General features: G+C 38.3%; 1 protein-coding gene across 2 annotated transcripts in view; it reads right to left on the minus strand.

Moving 5' to 3' along the window:
• LOC126336280 (zinc finger protein 879-like) overlaps positions 1-22432 on the minus strand; it is a 357886-nt gene that overhangs the window by 172880 nt on the left and 162574 nt on the right. For both annotated transcript variants that reach the window (XM_049999798.1, XM_049999799.1), the window contains one exon: positions 10154-10775. In XM_049999798.1, coding sequence (XP_049855755.1) covers positions 10154-10775 — 622 coding nt within the window. The remainder of the gene's footprint in view (positions 1-10153; positions 10776-22432) is intronic.

Below are 22432 nucleotides of genomic sequence, written 5' to 3' on the forward strand. Positions count from 1 at the left end.
CCCAATCCTGGTATTTACTTTGATCAGTTTACGGGAGAACAGAACAAGAACATGTGAGGAGGTGAGGTCAGGCATGAAGCACATGTTCCCAGCTGCACAGAGAACATAATTCCAGATGGCCCAGTCAGCTTTTTCCCCAATAAGAGAACAGTGCACTAACAGTGCTCAGCAGATAAGGGCCCACTAACAATGATGATAAGGTAGGAAAATGGAATTCACACAGGTGGAAGATGGAATACCTGGAGTAAGAGACGAGATAAAGACATAAGAAGAGAATAAAATTAATGAATTGAGATGGAGTAGAAAAATAAAAGTGGGAGTGTAAGGCTGGTGTGGAGCCTCCAGAGGGTGAAACAGAACGAGGACAGGTGAGGAGGTGAGGTCAGGCATGAAGCACATGTTCCCAGCTGCACAGAGAAAATCTTAACTCGGACAAGAAGTACGTGGAGAAGGGCAGAAAGAGGGGTGGGGATATAAAGTCACACCTGTTGTGAAGTGGCCACTGAAGTCTTATTTCACTATGCTGAGGAGCACAGCTAAAGGGTATAATAAGTCTCAGGCCTAACTTTGCTGACGGCGAGTGCCCCTTTTGTCACTAAGTACAACACAGAACTGGAGAAACAGAATCATATTTCCCATCAAGGTCAAACTTCTTTTGCCTGTGACTTTTTAATCATTGCTACTAATCTCCATTCCTGCGGACCTTTGGAAGGTACAACTTGAGACCTGTCTCACTTGTCTGCCAACTGGCTCCCGGTCAGTCCCTGTCATTGTCATCTGTTAAATGGTTACCTGTAAAAGCAATGTAAACCACATTAATCATAACTAAAGCAATCTGAGCACCTCAATGAAGGACTACTGCCAAACGAAGGCCATAAACTGACTATGTGACCGAATTTCAAAACTGTACAGCACAAAATACTGTCATGCGGCTTCAACAACTGCTTTGCGATCTATGCCACAAACACCATGTCTCCTATCATGAGCCTTTCTGAATCATGCAGGTGACAACTAACCCCGATTTCCAAGACTTCTGTCAGTGTCTGTGCCTGCCTGACACCTGCCTCGACCAACTCTACACCCCTTCTCCCAATCCTGTGTTGGCTTTACACTCCCCTAGTTACTCTGTATTCTACCGTAGCTCACAGAGTTCTTTGTTCCTTCAAAGTTTTCTTCTACTCTGGGTCACTCACCTTCCTCTCCAACTTCTACCCCCTTACTCAATTTTCACTCTTTCACTCTTGCTCTGCTGTCTGTCTCCCCACGTAGGTACCTACCAACTTTGCTACACAATCTTACAGGTTGTAAACTAATAGTATACTCCATAGCTCTTTCCTGTCTTATTTCTCCCTCTTACCAGTCTACCCACCCATTTCTATTTCCTCTCCAGTTCTATTTCCTCACCACACAGCACAATCAATGTCACTAATCACTCAACACAGCATGCAGAGCAGGAGACAGAAAACACACACACACACACACACACACACACACAGAGAGAGAGAGAGAGAGAGAGAGAGAGAGAGAGAGAGACAGAGAGAGAGAGACAGAGACAGAGAGAGTTTTTAATTTCTGACAATGGACTCAATGGACTTCGTTCAATAGCTGTGGAATTCATCATTTCTACTTGCCTGTCCATTCTTCAGTGTTCCTTTTACTTGGTGGAAATGCTCAATACTCTCTCACATATTACATCATTCATACAACCACAAGAATAGAGAATTATATTTTTCTTGTTGCCAAACACATGAACAAAATAACAATTAAAGTACAATTAATAGAAGATGCCTGACTTGGTGGTCCAGATTTAAATAATGTCAAAATGAAATTTGTAATATAAAACAGAATTACATTAACTGTTCTTATTTCACAATCCAACAGCAGATAAAACTTGTAACAATATTAATAACAGGAACGATTGATATCACTGTTAATAAAACAATGGAGTTGTGGTGCTTATCTGCAACTCAGCATCTCCTCATGTGATGATATCACTGTTTTGAAACGAACAACAAGCCAATAAAACATTCATATGGTGAAATCCCAAATCAGCAGGGAAACATTGTTTTTTAAAGTTGATGTGTATATTGGAGGAGGATTTCTGTCAAACAGTTAACTGTGCCGAATGTGACCCTAACAGTTAGCCGATTAGTGACGTTAACCTACCAATACTACAAAGTAAGGCGAGGATTGCCGACAGAGTCACACAGAAAAACTGTTGTGAAATGTATCACAGTCTACAGTTTTTCTGCATTAAAGTGATCCACAAATCTCACTACACAGATGGTGTGCATTCGTTGGGATCTCTTACAGCCAAATGACGGTCGGTATGAAGGCGTCAAAGAATTAGTCAAGTCTACTTGTAAATTGAGGTAAAATTGTCATTGACCAAAAAGTTGGTGTCAAACCTCAGTGTTTTACTGGCTACAGCACTGTTGGGAGAAGTAAACTGTTGCCATTGTCTGACTTTTCAACTGACGTACTCAGCCAGTTATAGAAAGACCTACTGTTTTAATATGAACTCAAAATAGCAGCACAGCTTGGAATTTTGCACATTAACAAACAAAGTCATTGGAGACACAAGTGATAGGTCACATATGAAAAAGGTAGGAGTAAGTAGGTACTGAACTGCAGATCTTTTGATCAGTGGTATGACACTTTCTTTGGCAGAGAACAGTTTTATTTATTATGGGGAAGTGTATGCTTGTACTTTTTAGAAGCACATATTTTCTTATCATATGTTACAAGGACTTCTAAGAACTGAACACATTTTCTTTGCTCAGCCCCCATCATACCTCTTGTAACTGGGTTACCATCACATCCACTGAGCATGAATAGCTATATTTGGTACAAAAAAAAATTTAGTAATAATCCACCAGAACGATCACTGACATTGGAATGTGAAACTGAAGAAGACAGTGCAGTGCTGCGTGTTCAAAGTTGTTGATGTGTTGAATTTGAGCATTTCTATTGTAGCCTCTAATATACCTCTCCTTAAATGCCCACACAAGATAAGAAACACAGGAAGAACATGGTATGTACAAAGAAAAGTGGAAGAACTTGAAACAAGCTTTACTCAAGCAAGATCTTCAAAACTTTGTGAAGTGTAGATGCTGTTGGTGCAGAACCTGATGTTTGTGACGTGTGCACCCAACGTGATGTGCATTTTCAAAACCTGAACACTGCTGTCTCGGCAGGCGCCTATACTGACACGGTACAACTACTGACACTGATACCAGGTAGCTATTCCAAGTACCCACTTCCTCACATTATTTAATTTCAGAAGCCCATAAAATAAAGAATAAATAATGTATTTGGGCTCGCCCAGATTTCTATTGTGAAAATCTACTGCTTGATACTGCTTTAGAATATTATCTAAGCCCTAATCAGGCTGTTGTTATTTCTGCTAGGAAAAATGGTGAAAAAGTTAGAAGGTAAAAACCAACAGTTGAAACTCCATGTAGGAATATCAACAATGTATGAGCTGAGCTGCCCGAGTTGGCAGTCATGTATGCTTGAGGTGTGCTTGCTTGTGTGTACAAATGGCGTGTGTTTCTTTGTTTCTCTTTTGCTTATGAAGACTGTGGCCAAAAGCTTTGTGTAAGTGTCTTTTAATTGCGACTCTATGCAACTTAACACGCCTTCTTTATGGTATGCAACAATATATCTTTTCCTACATTGTTAAAGAGGTAAAAAGATATATAACAATATCAGTAAGAGAATCATTTCTCAATGAAAAAGGAGAACCCAAATTTAAAAGCTGATCTCACAAAATTTTACTTCTTATGACCAAAATGAGTCAAATGCCAGCTGGTGAAGAAAGCATGCACTTATTTGTTGCACCATACTTAGTGTCACAGAAAAGTAGTACACAGAGGTGGAACTGATGCTCTTGTGTCTATGTCGATAGCCACAAGATATGTTGGTTGCGTGAGTGTGCACTGTGTCCTGGTGGTGAAGGGATGACCGTTGAAGCATTACACCTTCAGCATTCTGAAATTACATAATCTATGCATTGTGGGAGTGAGGAAAGCTGGTCAACAAAACAGTGGAGCTACGGGAGTTTGTTACAGAGGTTAGGCACTTGGCCGTGAAAGGAGTAGTTCATCATTATATCCACAGCATACAGAGACAGGCCATAGCAGAAGTATAATCAGCTAGTTTCCAGAATACAGACACATTAGTTCTTCATTTCAACTTTGCTGAGAACTGGTCTGTTGCTTTGCAGAATGAAGTTCAAAGTTACCATTGGCACACAACACAAGTGTCAATATTCATATGTGTTGCCCACTTCCTTGGTACATCACACTGTTTTGCTACTGTGCGATCTCATTCATGACAGTGCACATGCATGCTATGTTGTCAGCATAACTGATGACTTAGCACCTGTATGCCACATATTTCCTATGTAAGTGTATGTGACTGATGGTGCTGCATCTCATTTTAAAAACCACTTTAAGCTTAACGAAATTGGAAAACACAGTACAGGAATTACAATAAAAAACTGGATATTTCAGCAACATGTCATGGAAAAAGTGCATGTGATCGGGTAGGAGGTCTATGTAAACATCTTGCAAGAAGATTTAATATTCAGCATGAAGCTTCTGATGATGTAAGAGATGCTACTGAATTTCTACAGACCATATCAAAATTACTACGAACCACGAAACTCTTATTTGTAAATGAAAGCACATTAGGTGAATTCTATTGAAAAAAAAGGACAAAAATGGTCTGCTGTAAAGACAGTGATAGGAATTCAGTCAAGTCACTGCTGGGTTACATCGTGGAGTGGCACATATGAGGATTATTCAATAATTAAAGAGACAAATTGGTCTGGAGAAAAAAACTGTTAGTAGGGCAAGTTTGGTACTTTTATGGCTTTAAGTTGGCATCACTGGGATGAGCCCTGATCATCTGACGTATCAACATTGTTTTGTTCATAAATGCAAAAATACGTTTCAAGATGGTGAGTCCGCTTGAAACGTACACATTAGTTGAACAACATTCTGCTATTCGTTTTTTACTTGCTTAGGGTGAGAAACCTGTGAATATATACTGTAGAATGTCTAAAGTTTATGCTGAAGGTTGTACGAATAGTGCAAATTTTTAAAGTGGGAGGAGCAGTTCAATCATTGTATCGACTCAGTGACTGACGAAAACCATTTTGGCCGACCAGTTGCAGTTTCAACTCCCACACTTGAAAGTCGAATTGATCCCATTATTCATGCCGACCGCCATGTGACTGTGGAAATGATAGTTGATAAGGTTCAAGTTAGTACTGGTACAGTTCATAACATTATCCATAACAAGCTGAAGTACTGCAAAGCATGCGCAAGATGGGTATCAAAGTAGTTGATGCAGCTACACAATGAAACAAGGTTGAGAGTGTGCTCAGAGCTGAAGGAATGTTATGAAAGAGAAGGTGAAGACTTTCTCAACAAAATTGTAACTTGTGATGAAACTTGGGCCAGAATCAAAAAGACCAACCGTGGAGTGGAAACACAACAACTCACCTGGCAAGAAAAAATTCAAAACCAAAGCATCAACAGAAAAAGTCATGTTGATGGTGTTTTGGGATGCTAAAGGTCCACTTTTTGTGATTATCCCAGAGACGTTGTGGATCTCAAAGGAGAAGTGTGATTCTCCAGCAAGGCAATGCGCATCCTCATATTGCTCAACTAACATGTGAAACCATTGACAAAATGGGCTGGGAAGTACTGCCTCACCCCCTTACAGTCCTGATTTAGCACCTAGAGGTTTCCATTTGTTTTGTGGACCGAAGGAGGCATTACGTGGGAAGAGGTTCCAGGACAATGAGGATGAGAAAAAATTTGTGGGGAATTGGTTCAAACATCAAGATAAAGAGTTCCATGCAGCAGGAATAAAAAAAAGCTTGTAGCCCATTGGAACAAGTGCACAAATGTTCGAGGGGATTATGTTGAACAGTAGAAAAAGAATTGTTTTGAAAAAGTAAATGCTTTGTTCTCCAGACCAATTTGTCTCTTTGTACCCTTGTACATTACAGAAGCCCGTTACTATGTGAGAAATGCAGAGGTATCAGTATGCTTTAGAAGACTTTGTTGCGAGCAACTTCATTCCTCGTGTAACAATGAAAACAATCAATTTTTGACAAAATAATCAGTTTATGCAAAATAAAATATCCAGTTGGATTATTCATTTCTTGTGTGTGTGGGACAAATGATAAGTGTCCCTGACGAGCTGCAAGATGCAACCATCTGCTTCATGACACCTCATGGTCTGGGAAATTCTTTCAAATGGCTATTATCAAAAAATTAATGTGCAGTTCCCATTTCCTAATTACTGCTCTGGCATCATCCTTGTCAATGTGCAAATTCATCTCAGCTCTACAAGTTCAATGACGAGAAAAAAAAAAAAGCAAATGAACTCTTCCCAACAGTGCAGTGTTGACTGTTACAGTGTAGGCCATTTTAATTCATGGTATCTCATAAAGAAGACAATGAAAATTAGTGAATAATATCGAACCATAAAAATGTGCACATATGTTTAGAGAGGGGGGGGGGGGGGGGGCCACTTTGGACGACCAGTACCCATGCTGAACTGAGGTGACTGAAATGCTAATCTTTTTCAACAGAACATACTAATGTACACGCAATTTGTAGAATATTTAGAATCATGGTTTTAGAGAAAACAATTGATGATGAATCAAAAGATTTCAGATTCTCTCATTTTATATAGAGATATTTTGATGGTTTAAGATTTCAGGATTACTTAAGCGGTCTTTCCATTTTATCATTTCTCAAGACAGGTAACTCTGTGTGACTATTCATATCTCCAAACATAATTTTGAAGTTTGCTTAAACTTACAAGTTTTCATAGTATATTTTTCCAAATTAAAATGAATAAATGCAGGAAGTGTGTATGTGTAAATCATGTTTGATATTATTGTGAATGAGGTTTTTATTTTAGAATTTTCCCTTTTGTTACCACATTTTCACAAATGCTCTCATTTAGAGAGATCTATAATGTTTTAACAAATCATCAGAAAATCAAAATATTTTCGTTTCTGAAAGGTGGAACTTCAAGATATATTTTTCTCAAATCACTTTAAAATAATGATATCACACATTCACTTTTGACCTGCACAATTTGAGATGAAATCATTCAAAAGTACCCAGGGTTGGAGGAAGGGGAGGGTGTAGGAGGGGGAGGTTGTGGGAGAGAGGGGGGGGAGAAAAAGGGAGAAAGAGAGGGGGGAGGGAGGGGGAGGGAGGGGGGAGAGATAGATGGAGGGGGGAGAGAGAGGGGGTAGGATGAGAAGGTCAGGTGTATCGAGAAAAGATGGTGTTACGCCTATTTAAATGGTTTTGAGATTGACTTCTCAAAAGTGTCCTCCCACCATACATGGTCACCTTCTGTTGTGTCCTTAATTTTCACAAAATGCTTATCAAAATGTACAACACACCATCTCGGCTATCGTTTACACTGCAAAACCAGCTCTCTAGCTCCCCCACTGCCATTTACTCCAGCCTCACTACTGGCAAAATATACAATAGTAATGGCAAAGGAATTTACAAAACAACTCATATTGCCTAGCAGCAAGCTAGTTTTCACCACACAGCTCTTTAAATACAGATGACAACTGACAACCCAGCAGAGCAGACAAATAGACATAACACGAACTGTCTGTCTTGGTGGCATCCAGTACCAAGATAAGATGCAGCAAGTGCTCTAGAACAGGAGTCGAGAGATTTCAGAGCCTACTACATCAGGTATGTCAATAGGTTTCTTTTGTACAACACTGGTTTCCCTGCTTTCTGGTAATGGGGAACTCTTTATCAGAGACCTCTTCTCATCCCTTTGGACTTAACCTCAGTTATTCTAACCAGCCTTACCTTTTCCTATACGGTGTTACAGTCCCCCACCCCCCTCTTTGCAACTACTCACATTTCAGCTCACAGACAGTACTACAGGACTGTGCCTAGCAAAGCTCTGTGGTGTTCAAATTGAACTTTTTTTAAATAAAAAAGACTGTGTTTCAATTATATTTGCTTTATTTCAAATGGCATTTAGTAGAATAATTAACCATGACCAGGACAAAATATGTGCATTTCTGAATCATTTTTTATGGCATGTAAATAGTTTCTTCCTTCTGAGCTTATGTAAATACATTTTCAATCACAAACAAATAATATCTTTACATTATCCAATCTGGTGATCTGTGCATTTGCATCCTGCCAACCAATTAAGTTCCACTATGTGCTATAATGGACCACAATGCCATACAGAATAGTTGTCAGTATGGTCAGTCCTACAGAACGAATCACTTAAAACTATACACGGGTGTGGTCTTAGTTTTTACCCTTCTGACTCAATGTATAGAGTGGCAAATGAAGTATGTAACACCTCAAGGAAATATTGAAAAATTTGTCACGAGCAACAGGACTATGTTTCTTTCCACTAAGACACTGTACAAAGCATCTAATCGTTGTTATTGTTGTTCTGGTCTTCAGTCCTGATACTGGTTTCATGCAGCTCTCCATGCTACTCTATCCTGTGCAAGCTTCTTCATCTCCCAGTACCTACTGCAACCTACATCCTTCTGAATCTGCTTAGTGTATTCATCTCTTGCTCTCCCTCTACAATTTTTACCCTCCACGCAGCCCTACAGCACTAAATTGGTGATCCCTTGATGCCTCAGAATATGTCCTACCAATCGATCCCTTCTTCTAGTCAAGTTGTGCCACAAACTTCTCTTCTCCCCAATCCTATTCAATACCTCCTCATTAGTTATGTGATCTACCCATGTAATCTTCAGCAATCTTCTGTAGCACCACATTTTGAAAGCTTCTATTCTCTTCGTATCCAAACTATTTATCGTCCATGTTTCACTTCCATACATGGCTACACTACATACAAGCACTATCAGAAACGACTGCCTGACACTTAAACCTATACTTGATGTTAACAAATTTCTCTTCTTCAGAAATGCTTTCTTTGCCATTGCCAGTCTACATTTTATATCCTCTCTTCTTTGACCATCATCAGTTATTTTACTCCCCAAATAGCAAAACTCCTTTACAACTTTAAGTGTCTCATTTCCTAATTTAATTCCCTCAGCATCACCCAACTTAATTCAACTACATTCCATTATCCTTGTTTTGCTTTTGTTGATGTTCAACTTATATCCTCCTTTCAAGACACTGTCCATTCTGATCAACTGCCCTTCCAAGTCCTTTGCTGTCTCTGACAGAATTACAATGTCATCGACGAACCTCAAAGTTTTTATTTCTTCTTCATGGATTTTAATACCTACTCCGAATTTTTCTTTTGTTTCCTTCACTGCTTGCTCAATATACAGATTGAATAACATCGGGGAGAGGCTACAACCCTGTTTCACTCCCTTCCCAACCACTGCTTCCCTTTCATGTCCCTCGACTCTTATAACTGCCATCTGGTTTCTGTACAAATTGTAAATAGCATTTCGCTCCCTGTGTTTTACCCCTGCCACCTTTAGAATTTGAAAGAGAGTATTCCAGTCAACATTGTCAAAAGCTTTCTCTAAGTCTACAAATGCTAGGAACGTAGGTTTGACTTTCCTTAATCTGGCTTCTAAGATAAGTCGTAGGGTCAGTATTGCCTCACGTGTTCCGATATTTCTATGGAATCCAAACTGATCTTCCCCGAGGCCGGCTTCTACCAGTTTTTCCATTCATCTGTAAAGAATTCGTGTCAGTATTTTGCAGCCGTGACTTATTCAACTGATAGTTCGGTAATTTTCACATCTGTTAACACCTGTGTTCTTTAGGATTGGAATTATTATATTCTTCTTGAAGTCTGAGGGTACTTCACCTGTCTCATACATCTTGGTCACCAGATGGTAGAGTTTTGTCAGGACTGGCTCTCCCAAGGCTGTCCGTAGTTCTAATGGAATGCTGTCTACTCCTGGAGCTTTGTTGCAACTCAGGTCTTTCAGTTAATATTGGCAATTCCTTTGGCAGTTAACTGACAAATATATCGTATCAGTTATAGTTTAAACAGAAAAAACTATTATGTTTTCAGGAGAGCATACCTGAAAATGTGTGATTTCAAAATGTAACATGTTCTCCACATTAAAAGGACACAACAAGTAATTTGAATTAAGAAAGGGAATGATATAAAATGCTGTACATACCTAAATTTCTTTGGATTGCCATGAAGCTTCACGTGTCTTGCAAAACTTCGGTATCTTGTATAAACCTTGGCACACTGAGAACACTTGAAATTTGGTGGTTGGTTGTGCTCAGTCTGATGATGGGACCGCAGCTCCTGCAGACTGCTTAGCACAGCTGTGCAGTCTGTGCACTGCCACGAATATCCGTCCATAACAGTCTTTGGTCTGGGCTTTGCTTCCCCATCTTTTTTTTTCCTTGATGACCCACTCTTCTTTTTTAGAGCCTTCCCTTCAGACATGTTTTCTTCCTCACTATTTTCTTCCTTAATTCCACAAAATTCCTCATTTTCAGGGTTACGTTCAGGTTCTATAGGTTTGAGATCTTCAATTTCACTATTTTCCTTCTCTTTCTTTTCTGTTCTAGTTTCCTTCACCATAAGCAGCCTCTGCTCGAGTGGGATTCGTTCTTCTGAAATTGACCTCTCCCTCCTCATCGACCGTTCTTTAACAGAATTCTTAGATTTAGATGGGACACTGTCTTTCACTGAAGTTTTATCTCGAACTGCCAATCGCTCCTTCACCGGAGCCGTTCGCTTAACAGGAACACACCGTTTTCGTCGGGAAGAAGCTGATGAACCAGTTTCTGTAATTATTAAAGATAAATGGCATATTTTTAGACATGTTTTGGCACAAGAAATATTTATAATTATTTCACAAAACAAGTACACAAATTTTATGTCAGATGCTAAACATTAAAAAAAGGAATGTTTGAAAGAAGCGAGGTAGAAGGTCCAGTGTGATGTACAAACTTATTAATTTTGTGTGGCTTTATGAAAGATGTACTGTCTGTTCTCCTTTTGTCCGTGAACGGGATATTACATGTAGCATCAGGTATTAAGTGATCATTATGGATTTGGCAAGCACATATCCATTTTCTACAGTGCACCACAGTCTCAGTTTTCGATACAGTGCAACAGAAGTGTAGGTCTATACAAATGCGAAGTTGGCAGCAGGCCATTTGATACTTGTATTAGACTATAGTAATGGCATGTCATTCAAAGATTGTACTGGGAAAAGTTTTCAGACACAAATGTCCTGACAGGATTATGTCTGAAGCGATATGGGATGTTTAAGGCCACTGATTCCAACTATGGGAGACACAGAAGGATCAGGACACTGCAATTAGGCAAGGCAATTCTTCACAAAGCTGACAATCATCCTAGTGTCAGCATAATACAAGTAACTGCAGAAATAATGTTGATCACATGACTTCCATGTCGATATTGTGGAGGGCTGTGAAACTGTATACAATTAGTGCAATGGGGATTCAGTGTGGCGGCATGTCAACATCTTAACTGTACCTGTAGTGGTGCATCATATGATGACGCCCCACTGTGTAGCTTTACCACCCCCACAATACATCATACGATATGTTTACAATTTTTTTAATACTTTTTAATAATTTTTACAACAGCAGCAATTTAAAATAAGAACTACAAAGTGTTTGTGTCGCTCAAAGAGGTATACAACAGAGATCAAGGGAGAGCTGGCCCATATCACTAACGTCGATTTGCAGTAGGTTGGGGTTGGGGAAGGAGACCAGACAGCGAGGTCATCGGTCTCATCGGATTAGGGAAGGACGGGGAAGGAAGTTGGCCGTGCCCTTTGAAAGGAACCATTCCGGCATTTACCTGGAGCGATTTAGGGAAAGAGGAAGAGCTGGCAGATGTCCTTTGGGCAGCACAGGGATTTCACATCATCAGATAAAATCTTAACTGTATTAACAGCCATGCACTGTGAGAAGAATCCTGCATCTATGCTCTGCTCTGCAACCATTGTTCTAATAGTGTAAAAAGTAACTGATAATGTAAATGTTCTTCTGAGTTCAGTATCTGTTGGAACCAAACTTGCTCATTCATAAATGTTATTACAGGACTTAAAGTTTTAATATGTTGTGAAAATAAACCTGCTTGAAGTTTTGTGAGATAAAAAGTATTACAGATGTTTTGGATTTCAGGACCTTTATTTTCGAGACAGCATATGTACGGACAAATATTGGCTCTTTGTTATTTTCATGTGTGCTATCATAACTAATTGACGTTGTTTATTTTGAAATGAAAATTAACTGGACAGTCTGTTTGAATAATGCTCAGTGAGAATGCATCTGAAAAAAAAAAAAAAAATAGAATTCTGTTAACAATAATAAACCTACAAATAGAGATTAACAAAAGCTGCTGTGTAGCAGTGTTGCCATATCTGCGGTTCTTATGGTTACATAAATAGATTACAAAATGCTTTACTACGAAAGTTTTACTACAAAAAGATTGAATCATTGTGCCTGTTTTCAATCTAAGAAATATTAGAAAGAACTTGTAAACAAAACATACGTCAGAAAAAAGTGATTTACGTCCCATAACAGTGAAGCTATTATAATTTTGAAAGTTGAATGCTAACTCAGCATGTCACACAAATATGCTTACTCTTCTTACAGGGGTCATGATACTTTATAAAAAAGACCATTTTGGACATTTCATTTGAGGACGAGTTTCAAGCTGTATGTATTCTTATGATTAGCACACAGTGAAGAGCTGTAGAAAATGAGTTCTAATGTAGTAATAAATATTTCTGGACTCGTGTCTGCCTAACATAATTTTCTTCTCCTGTATGAAAAAAAATTAAGATTGGAGTGAAACAGTATTCTTAAGATCTTGGGAAAAGTAATCAACAGTTTTAAACCATGAAAAACTTACAGATGATCTTATGTCAGAAGTGTGCTTCTTTTGTGCTTTCCCCAATAAATAATAACATGTGCATTAAGAAGATACCCTAGAACGTGCAGGTGCACATGCTGGTGTACTGGACACAGTGATACAGAGGCAAGACACAACCAGTAGGGTTGTGATAATGAAACATAAACACCACTCACACATTAAGTCTTAAGCCTGTTCCGACTGCTGCCTACAAGGCAGTACGAGGAGCCATCCATGATCACAAGACACGTGATCAGCATAACACCGATCTCTCCAGCAGTATTGTATGTATCTCGTGCTGTTGAGACACATATCTGTTACTTTTATTATTATTATTATTATTATTATTATTATTATTATTATTATTTAAATTTGTTGTGCGCTTCCTTTTAATGAATAGGACGGTCAACACAAATCACACTTGGCTTTATTTCCTAGTTTGTTTCAGAGAAAAATCATACCATTTGCTTCTTGTCCACAACACAATGAGAAAATGCACTAAATTTATTATTATTATTATAAACTTGTATGAATAGTAGGAATAAAGAGGCATCATAAAACAGAATGAATGTCTCCCCTCAGCTCACATCACAATTTAACTTTATTATCACTCTGAACACTTTGTAAGAGATGTAGGTACCAAATTAATTTATGTCAGAGACATACAGTTCCTGTACAAGTCACTCACGCCATCTATCGGTGCCATATGGTGTTTGAAGTCACAGGTCGATGAAATGTATTTGGCAGCAAGGAATTGGGAGCTTATGAATACCACTGACACGGCCCAAGCTAAACACGAGCTGCGTGCGAGGGGAAAAAAAATGTCGTGAGTGTCAAAATGTATTTGGCACAATTGACATTGCACACTGAGAATAAGAAATTGATGGAATTTCAAAACTACAGAATTTGCATGGAGACATACAGAGAAGAAGACATATGAGTACCGAAAATTTTCTCTCTCTCTCTCTCTCTCTCTCTCTCTCTCTTTCTGAGTCCACTGAGAGCAATGAATTGCAGGAATATGGAAGCTACCGATCTGGCCCACATCAAGCATGAACTATGTGCGAGGGAGGAAATGCATGAGTAATGAAATGTTTCAGGCAGTAATGAAATGGTACTCGGTTTCTTGTGGCATACTTATTACTCAGAAACAAAATATGTACAATTTGCAACAGCTGCAGTAACGAGTTTTGCCCACAGGTGGTGTACCTGCATCAGTTGTACCTGAGTTGCCAGATGTTTATTGTTTTACTGAACCGTTTGGTATTTCAGGCCCATGTTCTGTGTTCGGTATATAAGTCTGCGAGATTTGGTATTTTTATAATTCCGTATAGCTAATATATTTATTCATTTGGAAAATCAAGTCATTAAACATTTGGTGGGGTGTTGGCAGCTGGCGCATGCTGCATTTGTTACCTCGACTGGCCGCTGTGTTGTCCGTCTCTCTGTTTCACTGCTTTCAGCTGCCAGCCTATGCTGCACACAGATTTATTAGTTGAACCTCGGGGGTTGAACGCCGTTGCATTCTGATTTTATTTTGCGCAGTGTTTCATACACATATCTGACCTAAAAATGTGTATACAAGCATCAAAGGTGGTGGGTAATGAAGAAGCCATTGACAAAAATAGTGTACATGAAGAGATACGCGTACTAATTACAACTTTGGAACAATCACATAGTCAAGCTTTTACATCCACAAACTTCCTTTCATTGAAAAATTTTTAAATGGGAAAGAAATGCCTAACATAAAAAAGTTATACATTTGATAATGGCAGTTCGATGCAGAAATGGCTATGCGAAAAGATTCGTCAGTCACATGAACCATTTATGGTGTCACACCACAAACAAATTTAGTGTCAATATAGTAAAAGCAGGATTCGACATTCATTGTAATTCGAAATTTCAAACGTGCTCTGACTTTTACCAAAAAATGAAATGTAACAAAATATATTGAAAGCTGTAACTAGCAACAATTAATATAACTTTTAATGTTTACTAACTGCTTTATTTTGTTCACCCTCCGCTCAGCAAACACTTTCACCAGGCAATGTTTGGTAACTTTGTCAATTTAATCTGGTAACCCTAGTTATACAAAGAGTGTCAAAAGAGCAAGCCGTGCCTTGCTTAGCAATTCAGGATGGCCAACGGCTCCTGTACTTTGAAACATGATATCCAACACACGGCTTGCTTACCACTGCTGGACAAGGTGTCCTCCAGAGGCCAGCAATCGCCTGTAGTGACAGTGTTAGGGCTGCAATCCTATGGTTCAGAAACGTTTCTGCCAAATTCAAATGCATTTAAGAGCAGAGATATTTATGCAAACACTAATTTTAAGACAGTTCAGTGTTTACAGAATTGTTAGTTTTATATAACCTAACAGATAACATTAGCAGATTATCTACTAGTAATGGTTATGATAAAATCTAGCCCCCATTTATGTGAGAGTAAAATTTTTGTTCTGTTGAATAACTGAAAAGCTGTACTTAAAGATCTTGTAACAATCACTGTTTGTAAGTAATTTTCATCTTCTTGAATACATGATGTTATCTTACGTAACTAATTTTCAGTTTCTCTTGTCAATAAATTTCACTACACAAAACATTTAGGCATATGAACAATGTTATCAAAATACCAGATCTAGAAATCCCTCAGACAAAATTTTGCTTAAAAAATGGAAAAATGTGCAGAGCCATCCGAAACAGAAATTAGTGGGGGGAATGTCTGTGTGGGGCATACCACAGCCTACACGAATGATTTTGCCCACATCTCAAAATGGAGTGACCATCATCATCATCATCATCATCATCATCATCATAAATATTTGAAAAAGAGCTGCTTTCTCCAAAAATTATTTTCAGAAATTACTTCAGGAGCCCACACAAAGTGTAAATGGTTGCAATAACATATTAGATCTCTTGGTGACAAACAATCCTGAGCAAATAGACAGCTCTACAATGGGTACATGTATCAGTGATCACAACCTCATTGTGGCATAGCTGAATATTCTAGTATCCAAATTTGCCAAAAATAAATGCAACAGTATTATGAAAAGGAAAGTTGCCACTCACCATAAAGTGTAGATGCCGATTCACAGATAGGCATAACAAAAAGACTGTCACAAAAAAAGCTTTCCGTCAGTAAGGCCTTCATCAAAAATAGACGACAGACAGACAGACACACACACACACACACACACACACACACACACAAACATAACTCACAGACACAACTGCAGTCTTGGGCAACAGTAGCCATACTGCTGTGGCTACAGTTGCCTGAGACTCCAGTCATGTGCGTGTGAGCTGCATTTGCATGAATTTGTTGTCGTCTATTTTTGACAAAGGCCTTACTGGCCAATAGTTTTTTTGTTGTATCCATCTGCAACTCAGCATCTCCGCTATATGGTGAGTGGCAACTTTCCTTTTCAAAATATTGTTACATTCCATACTGGATTTTCCATCGTTAGAAAAATAAATGCAAAATATATCTACTTTAAAAATTAACTTAACACCTTCTTAAGAGTGTTTCCATTCCTTACAAACTACTAACTACGTGCTGACCAGATGTTGCTTGGATTAATAGAAATACTACTGACAGAAACTGATAGTTTCACTCCAGTAAATTAATAAGAGATGGAACAGATCCTCCATGATGTACAAAACAAATTGAGACACTGATGCTGAACTAATCAAAAAAAAAGTCAGTTTTAAAAGAATGGAAAATCACCAAGACCAGTGATGTTTTGCAGAACCTTGAAACTTAGCATGGACTTAAATGTGAGACACTTCTTAATAGTTTCCAGAAACCAAACTCTGTCTTGAAATCTGGCAGAAGATCCATTGAGATTATGGTTATATGTAAAACATACCAATGGCAATACATGATCAATACGTTCAATGTGTGATAGCAATCTTAACATTACCAGTGGCAGTGCCATTAAGGCAGAGTTACAAAAAATGGTTTTCCAAAATTCCTTCACCAAAGAAGATGTGGTAAATATTCCAGAAGTTGAATCAGAAACAGCTGACAACATGAGTAATTTAGAAATTGAAATTTGTTCCCCGCAGTGTGGCAAAACAATTTAAGTCAATTCAATCAAGTCTCCAAACACGCTGATGAAATAGCTCCATTTTTAGCGATCACATACAGCAACTCACCAGCATAAGATCTGTACCTAAACTTGCACGGGTCACACCAACACGCAATAATGAAAACAGAATTATAAACCCACGAACAGTGGACATTGCTGAGTTGGTGTGCGTTGTATACCTCAACGAGACAGATGGCGGTACCATATGTGCAAGAACAACAGATGGAGAATCTGTGGAGAGCCAGACAAACTAATGATTCCTGAAGAGGGGTAACAGGATTTTCTGTAGCTGCAGTCTGGATTACTGACGAATCTGACTTTCATAACATTAGCGAACACAGACTTACTGTGTCGATACTGCAAATGGCTGAAGGTGTGGGGAAACTACAGGCATTATTTTTCGAGAGCATATGTAGTTCTACTCTATTACTTAATGATGATGGCATCCTCTTGGGTAAAATATTTCAGATGTAATTTAGACCTCTATTCACACTTCCAAGTGGGGACTACTCAAAAGGATTTTATCATCAAGAAAAACAAAACTGGCATACTATGGATCTGAATGTGCAATGTTAGATTCCTTAATCAGATATGTAGATTAGAAAATTTAAAAAGGGAAATGGATTGGTTGAAGTTAGATATAGAGATAGTTAATGAAGTGTGACGGAAGGCGAATAAAGGGTTACAAACGCTGAATCAAATAGGGGTAATGCAGGAGTGGGCTAGTAATGAATAAGAAAATAGAAATGCAGGTAAGCAACTACGAACAGCACAGTGAATGCATGATCGTACCCACGACAGACATGAAGCCACCATCCCTCACGTTATGTCAAGATACTACACCAATTAGCTCCACACATGAAGCTGAAATTGAAAAAAATGCATTAAGAGATAAAATAAGTAATTCAGAAATTAACATTTAATTGTGATTGGGGACTGGAATTCAACAGTAGAAAAAGGAAGAACAGGTATAAGGGAAAGTCAAATGATAACGAGACAAGACGAAGAAAAAAAGGTAAGTAAACTATTTATCACTCCAAAAGTAATTGCCATAACTGTTTGCTCATTTATCCCAGTGTGAGGAAAGGTGGTCAATGCCATTTACGGTTGTACACAGGTACGCACCTCTTACATCTGATGCAAATTGATGGCCACAAATGTGTTTCTACAGGGCTCCAAAAAACATAGAAATCACATAACAGGAGATCAGGATTGTACAGAAGATAGGTAATGGCTTCCCAGCAAAACTTCTGCAGCATATTCACCGTCCACAGCTTACCAAGCTAGTTTCATGTAGGCTGCAGAAGGTTCACTGGTAAGCTCTCACATATCCTCCATACAGTACCAATCTCATTCCCTGTGATTTCTTCATCTTTGGAGTCCTGAAGAAAGACATTCGTGGCTGCCGATTTACTTCAATGAAGAGGTGCACGCCTCAGTACAATCACAGTTCTGTAGGTAACTGCAAACATTTTCCCATGAAGGCACAGATCTTCCTGTCTCACAGTGGGATGAATGTTTTAATGTTAGTGGCAATTACTTTTGAAATAATAAAGAGTTCACTAACTTATTTTCATCTGATTTGTTTTCATTTGGCTGTCCATTATCAAATAATCTATGGGCTGGGTGAAAGGAACTAAAAGGGAAGTCACCTCATAGAATTTGGCACACAGTGTAATTTAATAATTGCTAACACTTGCTTTAAGAACTATGTACAAAGGCTATAGACATGAAAAAGATCTGCTAGGGCTGGAAGGTTTCAGAATGATTGTGTAATAGTATGAGAGAGACTTAGAAACTGCATTTTAAACTGTTAAGATATACCCAGGGGCAGATGTCGATGTTGACCATATACCGTTGGTTATGGACTGTATATTAAAACTGAAAAAATTGCAGAAAGGTAGAATATTAAGGAGACAGGACCTGGATAAATTGAAATAACCAGAAGTTTTTCACATAAAATATACACATGCAGCAAAAGAAGCATGTAAATGAAATACAGACATACCAAAGAATGAAAAATCCCCATATTGTTAATTTTTTATGGAAGCTCAAAATTTAGCACACACATTGGTGTGAGATGCTTGAAATAGTTTGCCCAACAAAACTGTCTTGAAATTTTCCAGAAAATCCAGAATGATTCTGGTCATTGTGAAGTATACTGGAAGCAAAACACAATCAATACATTCAATGCACGATAGCTATGGCATTGCTTCTGACGACAGTGCCGTTAATCCATAGTTGTTAAACATATTTTTCTGCATTTCCTTCATAAAAAAAAATGGAGTAAATCTTTCAGAATTTGAATCAAGAACAACTCACAACTTGAGTTATTCTGAAGTAGATAACCTCAGTGTAGAGAAACAACTTAGGTCCTTCAATTAGTGCAAGTTTTCTGGTCCAGACCGCATACTAATTACTTATAACTCCACTGATGGTGAAATAACTCAATCTTTAGCAATCATAGACAACTGCTTGCTCGACAAAAGGTCCATACCATACGTAATGACTTGAAACCAGTAAAGATCACACCAATACACAAGAAAGAAAACATAAGAAATCCACTGATTTATAGAACCATATCAGTGACATCAACCTGCAGTAGGATTACAGAAATATATAAGCTGTTCCAATACTGTGAAATATTTCGAAGAAAACAATATAATATGGACATATGGCTGGCACAGATTCAGAAAATATTATACTCAGAAACACGAATGGCGTTCTATTCACGTGAAGTAGTAAGTGCTACCGACAGGGGATACTGAATTTCTGAAAGTCATTATCTACGTCTGACTTTTTTTTACAGCTTATAGTTTTCATTATATTAAATGCCTTTTTTTGCTATAGGTATTTTATTTGACCATGAGAGGAAATTGTGGGAGTTGTCATATGGAAGTAAGTTGTGGGACGCATTGTGGGAGTTGTAGCAAATGGTTTCACTATGGGGAGGGAGGGGGTTGTGGTGTTGCAGGGAGAACTTTTGGAAGGTCACTGAGGCCCTCTCTTGTTACTGTAGAATATGCTGCATGAATAGGTTAATAGAGAAGTGGGAAAGGAAGATCAGTGGCCTAAAAACACATTTGGATGAAGCCATAAAGAGTTGGTAAGAATGAATGGAGGCAGTTATTACACGCGAAGATTTACGGCAATGACTGGGGGTTAAAGTAGTTTCAGATACCACCATCTTTCTGATAATGTTTATTCTGATTTTTGGCGGCAGTGTATGAGATTCATGTTTCTCACACAGTTATGCGATACACTGGTGTATTTATAGAATTTTCTCTCTCTCCAAATTTGTCCATAATGTAATAACATTTTCACATGTTTCTTTGAGATAATGTTGTGCTATGAAAATTAGCTATGCTACAAATTTCACTTTATAATGACCTAGATTTAAAAGAGTTTACCAATGCAAAAAGAAATCTGGTTTTTATGTTGTCTTGATATCATTCATAAAAAATGCCAGACAGACTGAATATTTTTCCAAATATAATTACATAACATTTCATGTAAATTTATTGTTTGGTAAATGGAAAACTGTCATTATGTTCCAAAACCAAACAAAGTTTTCATAAAAAATTCTATATTTTGTAGAAACTACACTGTGCTTTACAAGTGGCACCTTTTACAATTACTGAATGGTGACAATATAAATATCTTCTGTTTATATTTGTGGAAATTTTAAACACAAAACATAATTTCATTTACATGCGTGTCTCTGACAAATGGAAGCTTCTATAGGATTCTAGAAGGTACAATGTTTTGTATACAAGATGTCCCACCAAACTTTGTCATCTTATACACTTCCAAAATGAACAACATGTGAAAAATGCAATTGGCCACGGATGCATCTATGTGCTCAGATAATTGGCAGGAATGCACAATCCCTACAAGTAATCAAACATTACTTTCAACCCAAAGTTACGTTTTTTTGAATGGCATATATATGTTTTATTAACCAAAATGAAAACTGAGGTACAATTAGCAATGACACACTTGGTTTCATTGTTCTAAAGCTTATACCTTTTGGAATAGTTAAACAATACGAAAAAAGGAAAGCTGCTACTCACCATATAGCGGAGATTCTTAGCCACGATAAGCACAATAAAAAGATTCAAACAATTGTGGACAATTTATTGTGCCTCTCGTGGCTCAGCATCTCCGCTATATGGTGAGCAGCAACTTTCCTTTTCTCGTATTGTTAATTCCATCCTGGATTTTCCATTGTTTGCAATACTTAAACAACTTTAAATAAAGGAAAAGTTGCCACAGTTTCTGCTGTAATGCATGTTGCCTGCACTGTCCTGAGCTTGCAGTAGACAAACCTCGCCCTGCCCGTTATGACAGAAACTGTGGCACCATTGCCATCGTTTAAAGTCTAGGTATTTCAGAAAGTATGAGATTTAGAGGAATGAAGACAACTGTGCCATCGCTAACTGTACCTCTAGCTTTCATTTCTGTAGCAAAAATATATGTACGCCATTTTAAAAAAAAATGTAGCTTTGTATTGAAAGTGATGTTTGTTTACATTTATGGTTTGTGCATTCCTGCCCAGTGTGTCAGTCTGTCATAGGTACATCCCTGTCCAACTGCATTTTTCATATTTTGTTTCATTTCAGAAATATGTGAGGTGGCAAAGTTGGTGGGACATCCTGTGTACTTGAGATTCACACCTAAGCACACATTTCAATTCTTCACTTCAGTGTGGACACTTCTTGTGAACTCTTTTAACTCTTTAAGAGGGGACAGAGGCAATTTTATGCCTATTCTGACAATGCCATTTCACCCTTTGAATGTGTACATTTCTCAAAAGAACTACAAGTGTTAAAATGGTGAAATTTTTTCTAAATGTATATAACATATATGCCTGCATTTACAGGGTAACAATTATCGATCTATAAGGTATCCCTGCCATCACTGGCGATGATGTGGTGCAGACAAATAGCGAAATTCTGCATGACACGCTAAGTGTCGGAACATCTGTGCTGCTGATGATATCCTGAATGGCTGTTTTCAGCTCAGCAATCGTTTGGGTGTTATTGCAGTACACTTCACAAAATAGAGTCACTTGTGTTCAGATCTGGAGAATATGGTGGCCAATCGTGGCCCATGCCAGTTGCCTCCGGGTACCCCAGAGCCAGGATGTGGTCCCCAAGGTGCTCCTCCAGAACATCTAACTCTCTCCTGCTTCGATCAAGCTCCATCTTGCATGAACCACATCTTGTTGATATTAGGGTCATTTTGGATAATGGGGTTGAAATCATCTTCCAAAACCTTCACGTACCGTTCAGTAGTCACCATGCCTTCAAGAAATATTACTCCGATTATTCCATCACTGGACATTCATGGTTCATGGTGTGGGTTCCTGTAGTCATGTTCTAGTTCATGAACCACGGGCAACTTATGAGTGGCCAAGTAAGTGGTCCCGACAGTCGGGATACCAGTTACTTTGGAATA

The sequence above is a fragment of the Schistocerca gregaria genome, chromosome 2 (genome assembly GCF_023897955.1).
Source record: "Schistocerca gregaria isolate iqSchGreg1 chromosome 2, iqSchGreg1.2, whole genome shotgun sequence".
NCBI lineage: Eukaryota > Metazoa > Arthropoda > Insecta > Orthoptera > Acrididae > Schistocerca > Schistocerca gregaria.